This window comes from Furipterus horrens, unplaced genomic scaffold, assembly GCF_987537825.1.
Source record: "Furipterus horrens unplaced genomic scaffold, mFurHor1.1.pri manual_scaffold_7, whole genome shotgun sequence".
In the NCBI taxonomy this organism is placed as follows: domain Eukaryota; kingdom Metazoa; phylum Chordata; class Mammalia; order Chiroptera; family Furipteridae; genus Furipterus; species Furipterus horrens.
Window position 1 is genome coordinate 118,115,320 of NW_028327177.1, and position 20,097 is coordinate 118,135,416.

General features: G+C 45.7%; 1 protein-coding gene across 2 annotated transcripts in view; it reads right to left on the minus strand.

Annotated features, from left to right (window-relative positions):
• Positions 1–19,783, minus strand: part of RFTN1 (raftlin, lipid raft linker 1) — a 189,170-nt gene extending 169,387 nt beyond the window's left edge. The window contains exons 1-3 of one of the 2 annotated variants that reach the window (XM_090284374.1): positions 19,521–19,584; positions 14,992–15,097; positions 3,366–3,518 (exon numbers count right to left, since the gene is read on the minus strand). In XM_090284374.1, the coding sequence (XP_090140500.1) occupies positions 3,366–3,510 (145 nt within the window). In that variant the 5' untranslated portion in view covers positions 3,511–3,518; positions 14,992–15,097; positions 19,521–19,584. Of the gene's footprint in view, positions 1–3,365; positions 3,519–14,991; positions 15,098–19,520 lie in introns of both variants that reach the window. The other variant, XM_090284375.1, reaches the window with a different exon arrangement.
• Between the last annotated feature and the right edge of the window lie 314 nt (positions 19,784–20,097).

A 20,097-nucleotide genomic window follows, 5' to 3' on the forward strand; every position in this document is an offset into this window, starting at 1 on the left:
GTGAGGGTCCTGGGCAAGGGGAGGGGGGAGCAGGGCCTGAGCGTCAGCAGGAGCCTCCACTTCATTCATCCAGGGGAACGGGGCACAGGGTTCAGCATAATCAGATTTGCGCTTTACACAAACAGGTCCTATCTAGAAGGCAATTTAGCAATTTGTCAAGAGTTCTGACATTCGTATCTTTCAACTCAATAATTCAGAAGGAAATAATCAGAAATGTGCACAAATATTTATGTCCAGCATGGCTTATCACAACATTATTTATAACAGCCCAAAGCCCAAAATAACTCTGATATCCAATAAAAGGGGACTGCTAAATAAATTATGGTATGCTGAGTGATTAAATCATGTGTAGCCATTAAGTCATATTTTTGGAACATTATGGCACAACAGGAGGGATGCCTCACTATGAATGTTAAGTTGCAAAAAAGCAGGATACAAAAATATATATTGAGTATTCATTCAACAAATATTTATTATCTACTACATGCCAGCATTGTTTTAAGTACTAAGATACAACAGAGATAAAACAGACACAATCCCTGCACTGCAGGGATTAGCAGGGCTTCTACCTCTTAATGAAGGAAAGCAGACAACAAATCAGGAAACAAATAACGATAAGCAGAAGACACAGCAAATGAGACGGTAAGAAGTGCTATGGAGAAAATCAAGAGGGGAAAGGGATGGTGGGTTGGAGGATAGACAGAAATTTTATTTTACTTTTCATTGCTTTTTAGACAGAGAGAGAGAGAGAGAGAAGCATCGATGAGAGAGAGAAACATAGATTAGCTGCTTTCTCCTATGTGCCCTGATGGGGGATTGAACCTGCAACCTTTCACTCTGCAGGCCAATGCTCCAACCAGTTGAACCACACTGGCCAGGGATAAGCAGAAATTTTAAATAGGTGGTCATGGAAAGTTCCACAGAGAAGAGGGACAAGTGTTTGAGTGAAGGGGATATCTGGGAGGACTTCCAGGTAGAGGAAACAGGCAGTGCAAAAGCCCTGAGGAGGCCTAAAGGCTTCTAGAAACATTAAGGCACAGTGGCAGAACATGCAGGACAAATGGTAGGAGAACAAGGAAAGAGGGAATCCGGGGTCACTCGGGGTGACTGGACTGTGAGCAGAAGGGTGATGTGAATGGTAGGAGGACAAGGACAGATGCAGGAGGACCAGCTGGGGTTTTAAAAAATGTTTTCCTAACATTTTATAATGGGTATAAGCTCATTTTATAATCAGAAAGACAGGTAACTCAACCAAAGAAAGCACAGCACAGAAAACAGTGTGGGTGCTGTGAGTGGAGCCCAAAGAAGCAGAGAGGAGATACAGAGGTTAGGGAAGTAATTCCAATGATGAGTGATGACGCAGTGAGAAGAGAGGTCAAAAACAATTAGTCCTCTTAATAACAGGAGAAACACACCACGATGCAGAAAAATACATATATATATAATATATCTAAAGAATTGCTCCCTAATCTCAGCTGATGTGGCTCAGTGGATTGAATGTCAGCCTGCAAACCGAAAGGTCACTTGTTCGATTCTCAGTCAGGGCACAAGTCTTGGTTGCCGGCCAGGTCCCCAGTTGGAGGCATGCGAGAGGGAACTGATTGATGTCTCTCTCACATTGATGTTTCTCTCCCTCTTTTTCTCCCTCCCCTCCTCTCTCTCTAAAAGTAAAAATAAATGAAAGCATTTAAAAAAAATGACAATTTTTAACATCTTCATATATTTCCTTCTAATCTTTCTTCCTATACATGCTTTTTTCCCCCTTAATCATTCTAAATGCAAGGTCTAGAATGTTGTGAGCACTCACATAGTCACTGAACAAATAATGGATAACCAGATGCTCCAAATAATGTTGTGTTTGGATTTGTTCATGCTATATTAGCTCTACTGTAAGCATTTTCAGAAGTAGTTTTAATAAGCTTGGGTGACGAATGGAAATTGTGGGTGAGAAGGCCTGGTTCACAGGGGACTAAGGTGTCAAGTTTGGCTGTTAAAGAGGGTGGTGGTGACATTACTACAAGGGTACCCATAGAAAGCAATCAGAGGAGCAGTGGCAAGGTCCGGTTTAGGGGACTTGGAGGGGTACATAGAAGGTCCCCATGGAGCTGTCCATCTCCTTCAGGGCCTGGGAAGCAGGTGCAATCTCACTCAGCATGGAGGTGGCCCCCGCAGGGATGACCAAGGAGGAGGGAGAGGAGGGGTAGTAATACTGGTGACCCTACCATGTGCCACACGTTGTGCTAAGAGCTTCGCGCAGCTTCCCTCTGCTAATGGTCACAGCTGCCCTATGAGGTGGATATTCATATGCTCATGTGGTCACTGAAGATGCCGCAGGCCTAGCCATGTGTCCAGCCGCTGCGCAGCAGAGCTAGGACTCACACCCACGAGCATGAGGGCTTGTCCCACTAACTCTCTTCTCTGTTACTAGAAGCTTAAAACACACTCAAAAGCCCAGGGAGGAAGTGTCGTAACACATTGCGTACGGGTGGCGAGAATTCTCGACATTTCTAAGAGGCATTTAAATACCCCGGTAGGCAACGTGTTAAGATGCTTTAGTTTTGTAGCACCTGGTTTTTGCTCACAACTTCCAGGAGCCACCCCACCCCAAAAGGAAGAATTCTCCCTTCTTCTTCTGAAAACATACTTAACATGTCTTCCAGCTTACAATGACAGCGTGTTGAGTTTTGTTGTTGTTGTTGTTTTCATGTGTATGAGTCTTCTGCCACCAGGTAAACAGCTCCAGGAAACCTTTTCCGAGAGCACCAGCCCGATGCTCTGCACAGCAGGTGCTCAGCAAAGGCTCTGGGATGACACCATTGACCACTGCTTGCCAGCCACCCCAGTGCCAGAGGGATGCTGGTGGTGCTAGGTGACCCAGAACCCCTCTGGCTTGGGTGAGGCCAAGCCCAGAGTGACCAGAACTGGAAGGCAGTGGAACAGCGGGCAGGTGAATTTGGTCGGATGGGCAGATTCATATGAGGATGTAAGGCAGGTTTCCTTCTTCCACCTGGCCTGGCATAAAACATGGTCTGCAAATGGGCTGGCCCACGGGCCAAATTCAGCCCACTCGTGCGTACTAGTTGGCTCACATACAGTTTTAATTTGTCATCATTTTCATTAGTTACTATCTTTTAAAATGTGAAAGGGTTTCCCATAAAAATCTGCATTTCTGTAAGCAGTCCCCTCTGGCCAGGCCCACCCCTTTCAGTTTCCCACAGCCCTCCCCACCCCACCCACCTCCCCAGAAGGTCCTCGTCAGGCCCCCAACCCCGCATTAATGGGGCAGCCTCAGCTGGAGACCCTGCAGTGTGAGGCTGGGGCCCAGCTCACTGGTCACCGGGAACACCGGGGTGGCCTGTACTCACCGGCGCTCAGGGTAGTGAACTCCAGAAAGCGGTATTCATAGGACACGTCTATCTTGGTTTCCACCTGAGGCCTCTTCAAAGTTGAATAGATATTTCCAGGCCGTTTGTCATCGCGTTTCTCTAACTTGTTCAATCCACAACCCATCTCAGCAGCTGCCAGCAAAAGGGAAAAAAAAAAAAAGGAATTGGGGGTGATTTTTGTGAGATTTTATTGTTAAACACCATAGTATAAAAGACCCCATAATCTCCCTGAAGAATACATAAAGGACCTCAGCCTTTATGCAATCTAGAGTATAATTTAATATATGACCTGAATACCAGACGACCTGTGCTCAGTACCCAGGCTGGCTCCTCTTCTGTTACGAAATCATTACCAGCTATCCTGCGATTTTTTTTTTTTTCAATGACACCAAAAGCATATCTGCTCTGTAGCTTTTTTCCCTGAGGACAATAATACCTCTGAGTGCCTCAGTTCCACTGTGATCCGTATATGTGATTTAAAACGGGATCTGAAAAGCCATACGGTGCATTATGGTGTCAGCCCATCTTAAAAGAGGGAGAGACAGAGAGAGACAGAGAGAGAAAGAGAGAGACGAGTGGGGGGAGAGAGAATGTGTCACCTTCCCTATGGTTGCTAAGAGAAAATAATACGTTGTTGTTTCAATTTCCAAAGTCCTTTCTACCCTCAGGAGTAATTACTTAGATAGGAATTCATATTCATGAAACATCTCTAAAAGGAGATGGTAGTATTTTTCTGGGCCTTGTCTACAGATCCCTTTTTTCTTTTTTAGACGAAACCACAGGAATAATACCATGTTTCCATGCTCTTTGAGAGTCATTTTAGACCAAAATAAAAACTGACTGAGCACTAATAGTAGGGCTAGAGAAATTGGAAGCAGAAATCCATGTGTATTAGAGTGAAGATGTGTAGCCACAGTTTGAAAAGAAAATTGGGGAATGTTAAAATAATGTGCATATTAGGGTGGCTGAGCTTTCAGTCTTCCAGGGGGTGAGAAACAATGAAGGGTCTTTGTTTATTTAGGCAGAATGACATTCGTGAAATGACTTTTTCTCCCCTCCCCCGCCCCCAGACTTCAGTGGAAGATCTTTTCCTTTTGTGCACTGAGCATGGCCAGTACTTCCCCTCCCTGGGGTGCTGGTGCTGCCATCAGAAAATATTTCACAAAAATTTTAACTGGCCAAGAATATCACAAACAGAAACGTGGTAACTGCTTCCTTTTGGAGATATGAATTTCCTTTTGCTCCATCCATTCACAAAGTACCCAGCTTCCTAAGGCAATTTGGCAAGCTCCAGAAAAACAAAATGAACCTCAAAAAAGGTGGTGGGGGGAAGAGGGTGGTGTAGCGACAACCAGGCTATACTTTTCAGTAAGGGAAAAAAGTGTGGAAGGATGGATGAGAACAGGAAGGCTTACTTATGCCTTAATAAGGGAACATTAGCGTCCAAAGGGCCAGAGCAGACATGATTTATGTGCAATCTGCATGAACTGATTACTTATAAAATACTCTACTTCTGCAGATTTAATAGCTGATTTGTACAGAGGCTGCATATTTAACTGCTAAAAAGCAAGCCGGCTGGCATCTGCTTGGACAAGGCAGAACTAAAGTGGATAGGAGAGGTTCCTAAGTACTGGGGACCAGGTAATCCCAGGGATATGAGTACTGTTCCCACTAGAATAGAGCTGGAAATAGCCCTGAGGCTCACCAAATCACTCTCTTCCTGAGAAGGACTGAGCGTTTGAGGATCTCCAAGAAGAAACCTCTTGCTCAAAAATCCTCCCGTTCTTGCTATCTATCCTGTTAGGTAAGTCCTAGCATTAGACATTCATTCCTGTGGAGTCAGAATCGCTCTACCTCAGCGTCTCCTTGGAAACCATAAATACGTCCATGGGAAGGCCAACAACTAAGCTTCAGGTAGCCACTAACACTTTAGTATGATTTAATTTCTTCTATATAGGATCGGTTCCCTGACAGCAGAAAAAAAGGAGAGGGTTATCAAGATGAGTAAGAAAGACTCAGACAAGGTTGAGGCAGGTGGTGGTGGAGGGGTGCCAAGGGACACCAGAAAGACTCTCCCAATTTGTTTCTATCAGGCTATCCCAAACTTGAGTTCTCTGCTCAAGTTCCCTGCAAAGGGCAGTGTGTTTATTTCACAGAATATGATGCGGCTCTAGGCAAATCATCTATGCGATTGGACAGAGTTAAGATGAACAGGATGAAACAGTAGCAAAACTGTAATATCAGTGAATCTGTGAGGTCTCAAACTTTAGAGATTCATTTCTTTGGAGTGTGTGCAACCCTGGTGAAGCAACTGCTCTTACAGTACAACTCTCTCTGGAAAGGGAGACATGCGGAGAAGTGGCCGGCCACCAAAATCTCAGTGTGAATTTGTACCTCTCACTCTTTTGCGTCCAGGACCCTCCCTGCACACCTGCGTTCCTTTCTGTTCCTTCCTTCCTTCTTCCACCAACCCCCGTCAAAATAGAAAAGACTTTTATATCATTCCAAAAATATCTATATTCAGTCACTATTATGCTGAAATGAGTCCCAGAAACGTAGCTTACAAAAGGAGGAAAAATAAGGCACTGTATAATAGTGCCTTATATGATTGTAGTTTTGTAAACTTTACTGTTCACTACGGGAGGGCCCCAAATCATGCTCACATTAGAATCTCATCAGATGCTTGGGGGAAAAGTTGGGTATGGGCCTTTGAGAGGCAAGAGAGTGAGGAGAACAAGTTTGCCCGAGGCAGGCAAGATGATTTCTGGTGCGGCTGTACATTCTCTCACGTACATGACATTCAAGCACATCTTCCTCAGGGGTCAAAGTTTCTAGCTAGTAAGGCAGAAGGTAAATGATAAACATGACGGTTTTTAAATGCGGTCCCCAAATTCTCTGACACCGCTGTTAGTCAGGTGGGGTCTGTATCACTCCCTCTGAGTCTGGGCTCCATGGCTGCTTGCCAACAGAACATGGCACAATGACACAGAGCTGGTTTCTAGATCCAGGACTTAAGGAACTGGGAGTATCCACTGGCTGAGTCTTGGGATGTCTACACTTGGAACCCAGCCACCAGGCCATGAGGAAGCCCAAGCACCCCCTAAGAGAGGCCATGTGGAGAGGACCTGAGAGCTAACACCATCCTGTCAGCCCCCTTGCCAGTGAGCCACCTTGGAAGTCGAGCTGCCTCAGTTAAGCCATTGACACCACACGGAGCAGAGACAAGCTACTTCCATCAAGACCTGCCAAACCTGAAGATACCTGAGCAAAATACACCAGTATCACTGTTTGAAGCCTCTAGGTTTTATAATGAGTCATCATGCAATCTGTAACTTATACCCCAATTTGCTCAAAATGACCACGGCCTGCTGCCTCTTTGGTCAAGCACCAATTGAGGCTGGTCTGCATTTAAGAGGCTTGTTTTAGCCATTCACCCTTGGGACCACTCTCGAGGCTGTTTCTAGTTTTGGTTGACGAATAGAGTGGCTATAAACATTCATGGAGAGGTCTTTATGAGGCGTAAGTTTTCTTTTCTCTAGGGTAACACCTAGGAGTGGGATTGCTGGGTTGTAGGGTGAGTGCAGGGTCCTGTTAATGAAGAACAATCCCCTTCACACACTCAGGGTGGCCAGATGCTGGCTCCCCGGGAGGCGTGGTGGAAGACGAGACCCTCTTAGAGACCAATAGATGGGCCCCGCCCCCTCCTGTTCACTCTGCACATCAGCTCACTGAGTGAAATCATGAGCAGAAGTGCTACTCACAGTTACTTCTCCTTTCGTTGTCATTGTCTGTTTTTGTAAAGGACACATGCTAAAAATCACCTGTGTGTGACAAAATTTCCCCAGTGCTTTTCTATGGCCCATCTGACCCCTACTGCTCTGCCTCTCCAAATTCCTACAGTCACTTCACACTGACACTTACTGTGAATCAGGTTATATATTTTATGTGTGAGTTGACTGTTGGATCAGCTTTGATTATTTGACAATCACTCAAGAGGCTTTTTTTCCCCTTCTTTTTCTTGGTCTTCCCAGAAGACATCCCTGGAGCCATGGGTATGGGTCTCTCTAGCATCAAGGTACCACAAAAAACCATCTAAGAGGTCTTGAAAGGAAGAGGAAACAGAGGAGGTCTTTTTCCATTCCTATGGTGAGAGAGCAGGAAAAGCGCCAAAGAGTTCTCTGGCAAAAATTGGCTAAAAGTAATTAGGAATTGAATGCTGACTAGGGAGGAACATAAAGTCATCACTGGGAGGTTCTAAGACCCAACTGCAAGGAGAGGACAGACAATGGACATTGCAAATGACCAGGAAGCAAAGACTCCTCACATGGTGACATTCTGGAAAATAAATTCTTTCTGAATTAAACCTAGAATGGGGTATGTCTTTGGTACAGGGTGGACCAGCTTCATGCAGAAATTGTCAGCTCCATGAGGGAGGGAATGTATGTTCCAAATTCATTCATTCATTCATTCAACATGCATTTGTTAAGGTCTGCTTTGAGTCAGGTGCTCGGTTAGGAAATATAAAAATGGGAAGACCAGGCCCTGCCCTGCAAGAGATGGCAGGTGAAAGGAGGAGGAAGACAATGATCAGAAAGACACACATGGGGCAGTGAGGCTGGCCGTTTGGGAAATCCAGGCACAGTGCAGGCATTCAGAGAGAATTGCTGTGATAGAAACAGAGAGCACATCACTGCACACTTGGTTCAGAGAAAGCTGATCAGCAATGGGGCAAGTTGTCCGGTGTCATTTTAATTGTCGAAACTAACATATTTTTTATTTTAAAAGAATTTCTAATTTGTTGCTGAAATGCTTCCCAAGATGCCCATAAAACACTGGAAAAACCACTTCAGAAAGGATCACCTCCTTACAAGAAGCTTTTTCAGTGAGGGTTTATAAAAACCTGAGTTTAAAGGTTCATTTTTTTTCTATCAACTAGCATGCGCACATTTAAATAATGGGGGCAATAAATGTAGTTATATTTTCAAATACAAATTAGTTTCATTAAGAGTGAGCCCTCATTTAGCACGCTTGCCGCTAATCTGAGGCAAACTGTAAAACTAATTTTAACAATTGCCAACAGCTCATGACAAGCAAGCAGAGACAGGGTAATTATGTGCAATGACACTGGATGAGTTCGCAAACTCTTTTTTATTTCTACATGCAAATCCCGTACTTGAAGACTGGAGGATGTTTAGTACGTCATCTAGTCGCCCAAAGTGAGAACTGACGATTCGTATTAATAATATTTTACATAATAGGGATGTGTCTCTAAAACCAGAAATGTAAATGAAAACTTCAAAATTCAGTCAACTAATCAGATGGTGTCAAATCTTGATATACTACAGACAGAATCTAAGACAGAAACCCAAGGATAACTAAAATTTACCTACTGAAAATACCTCAGATTTGATGTCAAATTACAGAACTATCTATATGAAACAGTATTGTGGTACGGTGCCATTTTTAAATATCTAGGTGTCTAACTGTCTATAAAAACCCACATTCTTTTATTAACTGGCAGGATACAGGTCACGATGGACACAGAACTTTCCTTTGGCTTATGCGAGTGTGGATGGAGGTCTTTTCATGGTTTCCCCTATTTTACAAGTTTTCTGTTGTGCATGCATTATTTTCCTAGTTGAAAACGGGAAGAGGGTATCATAGCTTGATCCTCAATAATCCTCCTGGCATTGATGAGAGATTCCCCCAACACTGAATAGGGCTTACGTTTGTATAAGCAGAAGGATACTGCAGAAATAAGAAGTGTGGCTGTCAAGGCTACTCTATAGGAGGCATGTGGGTGCTACTTGGCTTTTTCTCAGATCACTCTCCCTAGAGAGAGCAGCCAGTTCTATAAACACCGATGGAGATGTCCTCAGGGCAGGGAACTGAGGCCTCCACCCAACAGCTGGTACTAACTCAGCACTCACCTGGAAGCAGATCCTTCAGTTCCAGAATGCCCTTCAGCCCAGACGACATCTTTTTTTTTTTTACTTTTTTTTTACTTTGGAGAGAGAAACATTAATTTGTTGTTCCACTTATTTATGTCAAATCTTGTTATACTACAAAGAATCATTGGTTGATTCTTGTATGTGCCCTGTCCAGGAATCAAACCCAAAACCTTGGCATATGAGGATGGCGCTGTAACCAACTGAGTTACCTGGTCAGGGCCCAGCCAACATCTTAACCACAATCTCATGAGTGACCCTGACTCAGAACCACCCAGCTAGGCTGCTTCTGGATTTCTAACTGACAGAAACCCTCTGAGATGATAAATGTTTATTATTGTTTTTGGCTGCCAAGTTTGGGAGTAATTTGTTACACAGCAAAAGATAAAGAATACAAAGGGTATTTACACTATCAAAAGAAAATACTTGCTTACCACCTCACCCCTACCCCCACACCCGCATCCCAGTGGATTTCTTCTGCAGACAACCCTTCTGCTCTCTTCCTAGTCTGCATCACAACCACCCTCAACTAAAAACCGACCCCTCTTGGAAGAACCTGCCCCTCCAAGTGGGGTCCTCAGATCAGCCACACTGGCATCCCTGGGAGCCTGCAAGAAATGCAGAACTCAAGCCCCACCCAGCCCTGTGAATCCGAATCTACTTTTTAAGAAGTGATTCATTCAAGTCTGAATCACAGTCTAGTTTGAGAAATCCTGAGCTATGATAATAGTTTTCCGTCTTGGTTGCACTATGGAATCATCTGGAGAGCTGTTTTAAAGTCCCGATGCCCAGGTATTTGGGGGTGGGGCCCAAGCATCAGTGTTTTTTAAAGCCCCCTAAGTGATTCTAACTGTCAGCCAGGGTGGAGAATCAACTCTCAAGGAGCAAACCCAGTCTTTCCCCGACTCCTAACCTTCTCCAATGTCCTACCACCCAGGGCTCAGCGAGGCCAGGGATCTTTTGTAAGCCTCTTAACTGGGGCTGAGGACCACAGTCTAGAAGAACACAGCCCTGCTGATCCCCTTGGTTTCCCAACCTCCCAACTCCTGAGTCTCTCTGTACCTCGGACGCTCCCTTCCCAGACTCTCTGCTGCCTCCCAAACACGGGTGTGCTCCTAAATTTCTATCCCTAGGCCTCTTTTTGTCGCTCTTTTAAAATTATTTTCATTATAAACCACTGACAACATATGGCTAAAGATAAAAATGAGTCATCTATACATACATCCACTACCTGGATTTAACAAATGCTTACGTTTTCCATTGTTTGCTTTACAACGTGATTTCTGAAGAAGTACGACTTTTGGAGCAGCCTTTATGATAGGGGAGCCTCCTCCCTTGCTTCTGTCCCCTCTTACTCTTTTTTTCAGTCTACATATAATACCCAGAACAAGATAAAGCAAAGGTTCCAAGACTCTCCAGTGGTACCTGACGTGTAAAAGGCACCCTTAGGTCTCAGCACATTTTTCACACCACTCCCTAAAAAAAAAAATAATGCCTAGTTCTATTTATTACGTAGCCATATCCAAACAATTTAATAATTATGTCCAAACAGTTAACTCAGTAGCCTTTTGAAAAAATACAACCCATAAATTGAAAGAAAGAAAAAATACTTTTTTCGTCATTCTTAAATTACCATGATGCATCTGTTGGGCACCAAACAGCTTCTTAAACCTTGGAATCCCCATTTCCTGATCCACCATGAATATCTTGGCAACCCCCCAAGATCCAGCTTCACAAAGACATGACGTCATCAAAAGGAGCGTGGTGCTAATTTTGGTATCAAGCTACTATTGAGTGTGGTGTCTAACAGGTCAAAATATCCCCTGCCCCTCCCCCACTGTGAGTTCCCTGTAATGCCTTGGGGTGCCTTAGTACAGAGCTCGGGAACCCCCAATACATGGTATCGTTGCATATGCTCAACAAAGTTACATGAGTGTATTGTCTCCCCCGTGGTTATCATAACCTTTCTCACTGGCCTCACTTTCCCTGCTGTAGGTGAAAACCCTGCAGTCTCTCTCCCAGCCTGTCTGCTCCGCAACTCTAGGTGTGCACACACAAGGACCTGTCTCAACATATTCACCTGGCACTTCCAGATGAACATGCCTGACCCAAAGAGAAGGCAACATTTTGCCCAGCAGGCCTGTTCCACCTCAAGTGTTTCTTATTTCTGTGGGTTGTACCACTGCCCTCATAACATCCAGGCTCAAAATGCCAGGAGTCAGCCTGCTCCTGCCATCATCCTGTCCCTATACCCACCTGGCCAGGTGCTAAGGGCTGGTGGACGTTTTCAATTCCACCACTTCATTCTCCGGGCCGACCCGCCATTTCAGGACTGTCAAAAGCCTTCCTCGCATCCAGCTCTCCCTGGGCTCTCATCCATCTGATTCCTATTACTAGCCTTTGCCAGATTAACCATTCGGCATCACGCATAAGTCACGTCTGCCGCCGCCGCCTTCCTTCCCAGTCCCATCTTCCATTGTTCCCCTCCTGCTTGGTGGAGTGAAGCTGGACAAAGCCAGTGCTATCCTTTCACACCATTCCCTTACCTCCACTGGACCCACCACCTGGCACTCTTTCCCTGTCCATCTTGGCCTTCTGTATTAGGGTTTTCCCGTGAAACAAAACCTATAGGATAGGGGCGTGCATGTACATGCGTGTGTGTATGTGTGTGTATAGATATCTGTATAGAGAGAAGGTGGGGCAGAACTGTTTCAAGGAATTGGCTCATGTGACTATGCGGGCTGTCAAGCTGGAAATCTGTAGGGCAGGCCAGACATAGGGAAGAGTTGAAGGTGCAGAATTGAGTCCCAAGGCAGTTAAGTTTGGTGACAAAATTTCTTCATCTTCATGGGACCTCAGTCTTCTCTCTTCTATTATAAATGATAATTTACTTTACTCAAAGTCCACTGATTGAAATGTTAACCACACCTAAAAAAAATACCCCACAGCAACACCTACAAGGGTATTTGACCAAAAGGTAGGTACCAGAGTCAGCCAGGTTGGCACATAAAAACTATCACACCTTCCTTTATTGAGAACTTAGTACATGCGAGGCACTGTTTTAAATGTTGGGGATACCAAGGGAAACAAGAGACAAAAAATAATAATAACAACCCAGCCCTCATGGACCTTACCTCCAGGAGCAGAGAAACAGGCAATAAATAAAACTAATAAATGAAGATCGGCTTTAAAAGTATGCCAAATAAAGAAAAATAAGGCAGGGAGGAGGGATAGGAAGTATAAAGGAAGGTGAAGCATTTTTTTTAAAGGGTATTCAGGGAAGGTTTCACCCAGAAGGTGACATTAAGCAAAACCTAAAGAAGGTGACCAAGGGAGCCATGGAAGAAGGGGAATGCTGTAGCAGGCAAGATGGCGGCAAGTGCAAACAGACTGGGACATTCCAGGACCTGCCCCGCAAAGTGGGCAGCCATAGGTAGCACATGAAGTGAGAGGCGTGGGAGAGAGATTGTGTCGCCCTGGCTGTGCCTGGTAAAAATTTTGGAGAGGGGCAAAGGGGGAAAAGTTGAGACAACTGTAATAGCATAATCAATAAAAACATATTTTTAAAAATTTGACTTTGCCCTGAGATGGCAGCCCCTGGAAGTTTTCAGCAGAGAAAAGACTTAATCACTCTGGCCATGGGAGAGGAGAGGCCAGGTGATGATGGGGTGTGAGCAGCAAATTCTGGCTATGTTTTGAAGGTTAAAAAAATGGGATTTTTTGGTGGACTGGAAATAGGCATTAAAAAAAAAAATAAAAGAAGAGGGCATCCCAGAGACCTCTAGGGTTTGTGACCCGAGCAACTAGAAGGCTGGAGTGGCCACCCTCTGAGATGGGCACGGCTATGGGAGAAACAGACAGAAGTTTGTTTCAGATGTGTTAACCCCGTCCAAGTGGAGGTGTGGGGCGGGCAGCTGCAGGCCCCAGGCCAGGGTTCCAGGGAGAGCAAACCTCAAAGGCAGCGACGGCATCTTCTGCACCCCTGCCAGCAGCTACACCCAATGTCCTGACCCGACAGACACACGAGTAGGAAAGACACTATCTGGTAAACTATGGAAAAGGGCCTTTGGAATATTTGTCTGTCACTCTCAAGTTCACTTTCTTAACAGTAGAGCAAAGGGCATGTGTGCAAAGTCTCTGGAGCCACATCGCCTGGGTTCAAATCGCGGTGTCTGCCTCTACCTTGAGGAAACAACCTCAGTTTTCTCAACCACAAAACGGGCATAACTGCAGAACCTACTTGTATGGTAAGGATTAAATAATATTTAACAGGGCTTAGAAGAGTTCAGGCACATAGAAAAAGCAATATAAATGTTAACGATTACAAGTACTATTACCAGCATGACTTGTTATCCACTATAAAGACTCCTTTTAACCTGTCTATACCCACAATTACACCACACTGAAAAGGGTGCTCAGAAGGTGTCCCAAAACACCAGAAAAATCCCAAAAGACTTCTCTAAGTTAATGAAGTGTTTAAATGAACAGTCTGATTCCTGGTACTTGATATTTCCGAAATTTGGTGATCCACAATATAGTGAAATTCCATTAACCAGAGTCTGTAATTAGCCTAATCTCTTCCCATCCAATTTTATGGATAATGTTTAGTACAACAATTTCTCCAAATCTGAAGAATTTGGGAGCTACTCCATAAAACCTGAATGGTTCCTCAAAAAGTATTTCCTCTAAGAGAAATACAAAGTAGGGAGTTTCGAAACACACACACAACGGAGCGCTGCAAAGAATACATGCTGACCATCAAGGAGGCTGCCAATGGAACAACAAAATGAGACAGTTTAGTTGTAAAAGCCAAAGAAAGCTGTCAGTGAGGTGCAGCTGGCTTTCTGGTTGAAAAAGTGTGGAAACATCTAATATCATTTTACAAAGTAGCTGAAAAGTTGGTCAGTAGCAAACAAGCTGAGCAAAATATAGCTGATGTTGATTTTTCCATTTCTGGCTGGTCCCCCCACTTGTGGGCTGATGTCCCGTTTCCTTGGAACTTGATTCTGGAATAGCGTACAGCGCAGAAGAGGAGAAAGCCATCCCCCCACTGTCCTGTAGAACTGGACACAGAAGCTGCCAGCCCTGTCTAGTACTCCCTACACCACAGGGACAGGCAAGACTAGTGATACCCCAAAATGGAGTCGTTAAGTGCCCCAAATGGGGTCTCCTCCATCTCAGTCTTGGCAGGTAGCCATCACGCATAGAAGGCGACCTGATTTTCTAGCTCTTTGGTCCTGGCCCCGCTGAGAGCGATTTTTCTTTCTGAATTCAGCCCAGGTAGGGAGTAAACCACACAAATGCATATTTCAAAGCTGAACCGAATTCTTATTTGGAGAGCCAGGAATTAACAGGGCTCAAGCAGTGGCCATGGCCTGCCTGCTGTACCGATCTTTTAAGAGGAAGCATCCTGGTAAAATATGCAATGATAATAACAAAAGCCCCTTCTGGGGGACCAGGAGGGAAAAAGAACTCAAAGTTATGTCAAAAACTGAATGTGAATGAGAGGAAAGATCACACACACACACAACTTGTAAAAGGTAAAGATAAAAGAAAAATCTGGCTAAATTTATGTCTTTGTCAGGAAAGAATAGCCTAAGCCTTAGCCAAGAGTGCTGCCAATTCTTAAACTGAAAGAAAAAAATAGAAAGGCTTACTGTAGAGAAGCGCTGCAAACGAACTTCCCACGAGGATGGAAATAGTCTGTGTCTGTGCCCTTCAACTCAGCAGCCAGTAACCATGTGTTGAGCACTTGGGAGGTGGCTAGTGAGACGGCAGAAATAAATTTTTAATTTTATTTCCTTTAAATTCATTTACATTTAAATGTAACTAGCTACAGGTAGCTAGTGGCTACTGTACTGGACAGCTCAGTGACAGACACTCAGACAGAACAGCTGGCAATGTCTTTCATTTCCTACAATAAAATTACAATCGTAATCAACCAATAATATCTTAAATCGTCACCAAAATTAGCACCTCTAGACAGGCCCCAGCTGCCCCAAAGTCAGCGAGCTTAAAACAAAAAGAAAAAAGAGACTAAAGACAGTGATGCCAGTGTATTAGTTCTTGGGACTTTGTTCCATCTGTCCAGTTTACATTCCTATTATACTATGGCTTCACATCTTTGGAAATCTGTGCTTACAGATGGAATACCCATTTGCAAAGCCAGAACGCCACAGTCTCTCCCCTTAAAGTCTGGGAAACCTGAAAATGTAAACTCAGGGCAAGCTAGTTAACCTTGCTAAACTTCAGTTTCCTCAAGGCTGAAGAGCAGATAATAATAGCGCTGATCTCCCATGAGGATTAAACTCAGAGACTACAGCAGGTAAAGTGCCGAACAGTGCCTTGGCAAGTGGTAGCTATAATTATTATTTTGTTAATAACAATAGCAAAATCTGTAATAAAATAAAAACGGTGCTACTACAATGAAAGTTTATAGTGGGCCAAGTTTTCCTAGGCCCGATCACCTTGAACCTGTTTCTCAGGCTATGAGAAAGTGGCATCTAGTGACATATGTCTCGGCTCTCACTGTCAACCTCCAGAGAGGCCATCACTTACATGGGTACCATGAGTCCCAAGAATCATTTAGCCAGCATTTATTGTGCAGGCACATACTAGGCTACTGATGAAAGCATTCCGCAGCATGCAATGTCTCAAGACTCTGCACCATCTGCAAAGCTTAGTCCCCAATGTTACACCTCGGCAAGATGTAAAAATTTCATCCTGGGTCCCTCGCAGGCAGGGAGGATCAATTCCTGTTTCCTGGATCAGCCAAGCCCAGGTCAGCTGCTGGTTCACAGAGCGGAATCAGGTATAGGGACCTGAGAGGAGCCAGCCCATATTCTCAGCCGGGACAATATGGGGGTGTCGACGGGCCATGTTTTCACTGACAGGCCAAATCATTTTAACAGGAAAGCTGTTTTCCAAGCCTTCAAAAAACCAAACCCGATCTTCCTCACAAAGCAAACACAACCCCTTTCAACAGCCAACTGCCCAAGCCGGTGAAATCCAATGGGACTCTCCATCAAGTTCACATCAACCAGACCAATACACTGGAAATTCCCCAGGAGTTTCTCCGCAGAAGTTCAGTGGAATTCTGTGGGGTTTGGGGGTTATTTTTATTTATATAGAAAACACTCAGTCAATCTTCTTTCACAACCAAGTGGACATTCCCCTATGGGATTCCCTTTTCTGAAGATTTCTAAAAAAACAAAATATTCATCTGATAGTCTGCAATGACTTAAGTGTAAACCCACTTAAGGGCAGAGTCAGGGATTTCTCATAGCTCCTCAACCTATGAAAATAACATGTCCCAGACAGTCTCAGGTGGGTCCCTTTGGCCCCAGAAGAACACTAGTCAAACGATGCTCTTGACTTGGGGACAGAAAAATAAGGTTGTAGTATCTGGAATCTCATACTGGTATTCTTTGCTGGTAGGAATTTAAAATGGTATAAGCATGTTGGGAAAAGGTCTGGCAGTTTCTTAGAAGGTTCTATGACCCAGCAATTCCACTCCTAGACATTTACACACAAGAAATGAGAACATATGTCCCTAGGAAGACTTATACACAAATATTAATAGCAGCTTTATTCAGAATACCCCCCAAAATTGGGAATAAGTCATGTGTCCATCAACAAAGGGATATAAAAACAAACTATGGCATAGACATAACCTGGATATATCACAGCAATAAAAAAAAGACCAAATGACTAAACATTCAGTATGGGTGAATCTCAAAAACATGCAGAGTGAAAGAAGCTTTACACAACACCGTAAGAATTCCATTTATATGAAGTTCAAGAAGAGGTTATAGGAACCTAGAACAAGAAACAATCAGAGCAATGGTTGTCACTGATAGGGTGGGGACGGGGACCGAATGGAAATGGAGATGAAGGAACTTTCTGGGGTGATGGTAATATTCTCTTTCTTGATAGAGACTAGGGTTATACAGGTGTGCACATCTATCAAAACATTATGCAAATGTTACTCTTAAGATCTGTGCCCTTCGCCATATGTATGTAAATTTTATCTGAAGAAAATTATGAACATATATTGAACTGTAAATAATAAAGTGTATGCTGAAATGTTCAGGAGTGAACTGTATCAATGTCTGTAATTTACTTTCAAGTGAATAAAACAGCAAGTTGGACTGATGATGGATAGAGGGATAAATAAATGGAGATATGTGTAATTAAACCAATACAGCAAAATTACAGGCTGTAGGTGTGGGCATTTGGATGGTCACTGCTTTTGCAACTTTTCTGCCATTTTCTAAAATGAGATGGGCAGGGGAAAGAGTCACAGTGCCCTTTCTTGAGCCCACCACTTTAGAAACGTGGCAAGGCACCCTGCCCACCCAGCCACGGCCTCCTATCATTTCAGTTCTGCTGAAAAGTGAAGACTGCAAGAGCGCGAGAAGCTTTACAGGAACTCACATCACTCATGCCAAAGATTTTCTGCCTGTTTCCCTACAGACAAAGCAATTATTTGAATGTAAGCCAAAAATTCCTTCTCGGGAGGGAGAAAAAGGACACACTGACTTGTATTCCCAATTTGTTCTCTTTCCATTCCTGCACCAAATTCATCAGCTAACTGCGCAAAACTCCACTTCCATTTGCCCCATGCCCATGCAGCCAAAGACAAAGAAAAACCAACCCAATGATCTGTTATACCAGTGTAGCCAGAGAATGATGTTCGAGCTCTCAGGCCAGAAACCCCACTGAACACAAGAGGATGCAGAGCTCCTCTGAGGTTAAAGTGATTTCACTGAGGTTAGTGCACATCTGTACCAAGAGCCCCAAACAGCTTGTTGCTTAATCACTCTGTGGGGTTTGGTGACATCTGGGGTCACTTGAATGAAGTAGGGAATTCAACTGTGCGTAGGTACAAATTAGGAATCCCGGTGGCTAGGGACACGTGGGGTGCATAGCGAGTCCTACCCACAGGCTCAGAGGTCTCTCACATTACGCTGGCCTGCCTTCCTGGCAGGGCCTCACTTACCCGAGATGACACACAATGGCAGGGGCTGGAAGACGCCTAATCTGACTGCCAGCCCAGCATCTGAAAACAGCTGTACCAATTACAAGAAGAGACTGTTGCTGGAAACCAGGGCAACCACTTAAATATAGGGATCTGTGCCAGACTTTTTGAAAAAAATACTTTTTGTTTGTTTGGGTATAAGCCCCCTAACAAACTCACTGACACCACCAGCGTCCCTGGTAACTACCCACAACCACATGGGGCAGCCCAGCCTGTGCAACAGGGAGGCAGTAGGGAGCACGCCTGGGACTAGCACCTTGGCCTCCACGTTGTTCTCGCTGCCAAAAACAGCGACACTCTTGAGTGAAGGGCAAGAGCCCGGGCTCGGGAGGAGGGTGTGCATGCCTGACAACTAGGTTTCCTGAAATATATGCCGCCGCCATCCCACCCTGACCCAGACCCACACTGACATCCCTTGAACCTAGGCAAATGGGTTAGGACGAGGGAAGAAACCCCCTTATTGAGGGGAATTGCCCGTTTCAGCGCCGGGGACTCCCCGCGCCCGGAGTCTCTGAGCCTCCAGTGACTGCAGCGCTTCCTCTGAACGTGCGGCACGTCTGCTCCCACCCATCCAACATTCCTGCCTAGAGAGCAAACCTACCTCCTACGGCGCACGCAGAAGGGCAGCCAGAGCCGCCTCCACCCCACCCTCTCGCCCTCCTGAACCTGGACTCCGTTGCCAGCTCACGCCTGATCTTTGCAGAGGTCCCCCCGCAGCCTGTCCTAGACCCACCTGTAGCCTGGAAGCTTCCCCTCTGCTTCTTTCCTAGGCGCCACCTCCCTCCCACCTCCACCACCACGGCTGCAAAGCCCTGGACCCCAATAGTATGCTCTGAGGTGCCTTTTCCTCCAGCGTGCCGGGGATGTTATTTTGTTTTTTGTTTTTCAAAAAAGTTGGCCCAAGACTGCTGTGCCCCATGGATCGGGCCTGACCCCATATAAACCCGGCTCAGATGTGCGGGGAGAGGGGGGTGAGAGGAGGGGCCCTCTGGCAGTCCCAGCGCCTGGGAAGCACGCCCCAGCTCCGGCAACCTGCAGGGAGGCGCCACACAGGACTATGCCTGTTCACCAGGGTCCTGATCCAAGGAGCCAAATGGAAGGTCTTGTGTCCGCCTACACCCCAAATCCTGCCGCGCGCCCACCTACCGTTCCGGACTAGCTCAGGAGAAGGCGTGGGTGCGGGCTCCCTGAGACAGTGTATTCCGTCCCGGGAGGAAAGTTTGTGCCATGCAGAGGAGGCGGCGCGGAGAAGGCGTGGGTACCAGTGAGGGCGGGAGGAAGCGACCGCGCGGGGGTGTTCGTGTGTCCGTCCCTCCCGCGATCGGTGCGTCCGTCGGAGCCCCCGGCAGCCGCGCTCCCGCTCGCTGCGCTCTGCGCCCGGCGCGCTCCAGCTCCAGTCCCGACGCACCCCCGCTGCCGCCGCCGCCGCCGCCGCGCGTCCGCCGGCTACACTTCCTCTTCCTCTGAACTCATGTGCAAAATATGCTGCGCCGCATCTTCAGGGAAAGCCGCGCGGCCCCTAACAGCCGCCACGGGATCTGCGGGCCCGCCCCGAGCCCCCTCCGAGCTCAGCGCCACACGCGCTGTCTCCACTCGGCCGACAACTTCTGTGCGGCACACTCTGCCACCCATTTAGCGACCCTCGGTGCCCTCGGCTCAGAGGTCCCAAGCTCACGTACCCACTCTCTTTCCTCCTCCTAACCAAGGCTGTATGTGTTGAGAG